Here is a 4,381-nt window from a genome sequence, read left to right on the forward strand (position 1 = left end):
ATCAAGAAAGCAACAATACAAGGGCTGCTTAGCATGGTTTTGCCGGTCGATAAAATGCTGCAAGGTGAATAGCTGGTGGGCCGTAGACAGTTTTGGCCTAAAGCCAGCCTGTGTGGCTGCACGCAATCCAGCCCCCTCTGTGTACTTCAGAATACGAGAATTCAATATGCCAGCATACAAGCGCATGATGGGCTCAGTAACGGCAATGGGTCTATAATTGAGCATGTCAAGCTTGCTGCCTTTCTTGTGCACAGGGGTGATCAGGCTACCATTCACAGAGGGTGGCACTTGCCCAGCCACAAATGCAGAGTTCAGCACAGCCACCAAAGCATGCGCCAGGACATTTTCCGGAGGAGGCATGCCTGGCGCCCGCTCATCTTTTGCATACCGAAACAGCTCAGCTGGTAAACCTTGCACTCCGGTGGCACGACCATTGTGTAAACTTTTGAGCCCAGCAAGCACCTCCCCAAGAGAGATGGGTGCATTGAGAGCATCAACATGGGCAACAGGAGCACTGGGCTGGACAGGGAAAGACAAGTGGGGCAGCTCAGCAATGAGTGGCAACTGCAAGTTTGCAACCCGCTTGAGATAGCCAGCCCACAATTGCACTGGCTTGAGCTGCTCAGGTATATCAGACTGCTGAGACTTGAGCCGCTTCCAGAAGGCTCGGGGGTCACTGTGCAAATCATCAAGCAGGCGGCGCAGTTGCGCGAGCCGGTGAGCGCGCCGTTTGTGGCGGACGGTGTTGTGGTAGGCACGCTCCAGCGCGCGCACTTCGGCTGGATCGCCCCCGCACCGCGCGCGGGCGCGGACGTCCCGTTTAAGCTGGCGGCACTCCGAATCGAAGAAGGGCGCGTCGGCACGCGCCTTGCGCTGATGGCGCCCGGTGCGGGCCGGCATGCTGTTCGCGGCTGCGGCCTCCCGGATCCCCGCCTCCAGGGTCTGAAAGGCTGCATCAAGTTCCCCAGCCACAGCATGGCCTGTGCAGGCGTCAAGACTTGCACTGGCAACATTGCGCAAAACAGCAGCATACGCATTCCTAGCACTGGGCTGCCATTTCACTCGTGACAATGGCGCCCCAATACATGGTAAGGGAACACTGGCAGCCACATTCACTTGCAACGTCATCTCAATAGGATGATGATCAGAGTCTTTTCTACCAGTGTTCACAACAAGATGAGAAATCAAGGGGAGCGCATCAGCGGAAACGAGAACATGATCAGGTCTAGTTGCCTGAGTATGGGTTCTGGCCTTAAAGGTAGGCACTGCTTCAAGGTCTCCTAGCACTCTGCCAGAGCATATGAGCATGTCAGTTTCCTTGCAAAAATCTAACAGGCGCAGCCCATGAGCATTGACACCTTCATCAGTGCAGCCTCGAGTATTGCTGTCATCAGCGTCAGGCAAATTTGACACACGAGCATTGAAGTCTCCTGCCAGGATCACATTGCCCTGAGCACGAGCGGCAACAACTTCTGCACATAAGCCCGTAAATCGACTGGTCAGGTCCACAGTCTGCAATTGCCGGGAACCCGCTGGAGGCACATAGCTGGAGCCAATCAGCAGCGGTGTAGAGTCCCCCTCAAACTGCACTTTCACCCATAAGGCACTGTCAGTGTCTGACACCCAGTCTTGTGCGTGGTAATCACGGTGCTTCCGAACCGCAACAACAATGCCTTCACCCGCCTTGCCCTCTTCACTAGCAGCCGTGAAAGTCACAGAGTGTTGAGGCAAGATCGAGTCATCCCAGGTCAAGCAACGGGCCTCAGTCAGAAGTACAATATCGAACTGGTCAAGATAGGCTGCCGTGTCCCACAAGGATATTTTGCTAGCATGTAAGCCATTGACATTCCAGGACAATATACGCAGCGATAGGCGGCTGGAGACTTCCTAGCGGCGCACTGCTTCGGCGTAGGAGTCGGCGCGGCCGGGGGAGGAAGGCGCGGCCTGAGAGGGCCCGGCAGTGGCAGCACCCGGGGCGGCAGCGGCGCCCGGCGCGGCAGCCGGGGGAGGCCCAGGCACAGGCATGTGCTCACGCACGCGGTCGCCCTCCCGGACGAAGAGGCGCTCCTCGCGCCAGAAGGGCTGCTTGCCGGCTGTCTTCAGGGCGACATAGTGTGGGCGCATGCTGACGCGGATGCGCTGCTGCTGCGGGGTGAGGTCGGGATCCAGGAAAATCTGGCGCTGGCGCAGGGCTTTGCTGTGCTTGAGGGCAGCGTGCTTGGCTGCCACGCCGCTGAAGCTGATGAGCACGGGGCGCGGCTTGGTGCGCGTGGCGCTGGGGGCACCGAGGCGGCGAGCTTCGCTGACAACAGCAGGGGGGCCGCTGTTGCTGTCAAACAGCGCTGCCACGCGGGCTGAGACATTCTCTGTGTTGTCCTCTGCCAGACCATGGCAGATCAGGTTGGCACTCCTGGCTTGGCGGGCCTGAGACTCCACCACAGACTCCAGATGGTGCACTTTGTTCACCACTGCTTCATCGTTGGAGGCGGCTCTGGTCTGCGTGTCCTTGGCCAGCTCAGCGCGCAGGAGAGGCAGCAGCTCTGCCTTCAGCTCAGCCACCACCTCATCCTTCAGCTCGGTTTTCAGCTCTGCCTTGAGCTCTGCCTTCAGCTGAGGGAAGAGGGCCCCAAATTTCTCGTCCAGCTTACTGTCAAGCTTGCTTTCCAGGCCGTGGATCATAGACTCGACCTTTGCAAGAAGGAGATCGTGGAGGGGCGGCTCCATCTCCTCATCTGACTGCCCTGGGCTGCCCTGCGCTGGGCGCTTCGACTGACTTCTGGTTCCCTGACTCATCGCCCAAGCTCGCCCAAGATCGCCCAAGATCGCCCAAGGTGTATGAGCTTGTCATGCTTTGTCACTGCGAAGCTGACAGATCTTCGTACACCGATCCAACCTTCCGAGTGAAGGGCGGATGACACGAGGGTATGTTGAGGGTTTTCTGGGTGACACGACCTTACATAGGGCGCACTTACAACCCTTCCTTGCTTCAGCTTTGCAAGCGTTTGAGTGCAATCAGCACTATGACGCGTCTCCTGACGTACGGATGCTGGAGAAGCACCTGGTAAGTAGCATGCATTGTCATGGGTTCGGCCGTGGTAAACAACCGCTAGACTAGCATGTTGTTCCGGCCCGGGTGTAATTCCTGCCTATCTGCCCGACGTTGTTTCCAATGTCGTGTCCGGCCAAACTTCACCTACAGATCCTGATAAGACTAAACGGTGGCTCGATGGGCAGTATTACTCGCAATTTGACGCCACCGAAGTTCCTTGCCAAGCAGATATCCGCGCGCCTGGACACGGGCGGTAAGGTCAACTTAAAGGTCGCTATGGTGTTCCACCTGTGCGAAGTCGAAGAAATCGCCGACATCAAATAGAATGTCAAAGAGGTGATCCGTTCTACCGATCTTCTAGAATTGCTCGATCCCCACCTGGGTTACACCGATGATGGTGCGTCAGTTGCAGAGTACATTTCAAGCTTCCTCAAAGGCGCGGTGCGAATGCATTAGCATTGCTGTACTACATCATGTTGTAGTTGTGCCTTTGCCGGGCACCAGCATGCGTAACATACGTGCAGATTCCCCTTCGACGCTCTCACCTGATGTAACCCCATGAAGGTGAAGTCCGTCTGACGCAGTTACATGACAGGCAAGGAAGGGATGCTCAAAGACAATTTTGCCGATTTGAAATGAAAATCCAGTGCCAGGACAGAACTTCCACAAAATTGTAGGGTTGGTAGCATTTTTATTTTGGCGACTTAAATTCGATTTTAAAATTTGCAAGTGGGCAGTTGCAACAATTGTGGGTGCAGGGGAGTTTCACCAGTGCGTTGAATGCGAGCTCAAACCAGAAGATGCTTTCCCCGAACATGGCATAGCTAGCGTAGACCGGCACAGAGCACAAGAATCTCATTCACAAGCACAACACACGCAATGCTAACAGACTGCGTTGGAACCTTGGACTTTGACCTGTCTCCTCAGACCTCAGCACAAGTAGAGCTTCAACCACCCAGAAGCAGCACAAAGCAATGCCACAAGGCTTCGTCGCAGACTGCCTTCAAGCCTGAAGGTAAGACAGTCTTTTGACTTCCACAGACCACACCATGAGAGAATCTGTTGAGTTTTGAGTCAAAGAGGAAGGTTGGCATGCCTGCAGGGCGGGGACTATTGGTAGGACTCTGTCAATTGGCGCCATGGGGGTGAGAGAAATGTTGGGCTGAGATGGGACCATCCAGTGACTCCTGTGAAGCACATACACAATTAGAAACCTCTGCAAAAAGTGCTCTTCGAAAAGTTGGCATGCGTGCATGCATTGAGACAAGACAAATGAACTCAAGGCAGCCAATTCAGGTGCATGCCACGCATGACACAGCAGCATTTGGGATA

The 4,381-nt window shown here is 55.5% G+C and overlaps 1 protein-coding gene across 1 annotated transcript; it reads left to right on the forward strand.

Moving 5' to 3' along the window:
• Positions 1–838: 838 nt before the first annotated feature.
• On the forward strand, positions 839–1,590 carry COCSUDRAFT_34132 (hypothetical protein). Its single transcript, XM_005644430.1, has one exon. It carries the CDS (start codon positions 877–879, stop codon positions 1,066–1,068), a length of 192 nt encoding a protein of 63 aa, XP_005644487.1. The 5' UTR covers positions 839–876; the 3' UTR covers positions 1,069–1,590.
• The last annotated feature ends 2,791 nt before the right edge of the window (positions 1,591–4,381 follow it).

The sequence above is a fragment of the Coccomyxa subellipsoidea genome (assembly GCF_000258705.1).
Source record: "Coccomyxa subellipsoidea C-169, whole genome shotgun sequence".
NCBI lineage: Eukaryota > Viridiplantae > Chlorophyta > Trebouxiophyceae > Coccomyxaceae > Coccomyxa > Coccomyxa subellipsoidea.

Excerpts from the sequence above, each read along its gene's own strand:
- COCSUDRAFT_34132 (XM_005644430.1), top strand. The coding sequence starts at position 877 with ATGGCGCCCGGTGCGGGCCGGCATGCTGTTCGCGGCTGCGGCCTCCCG.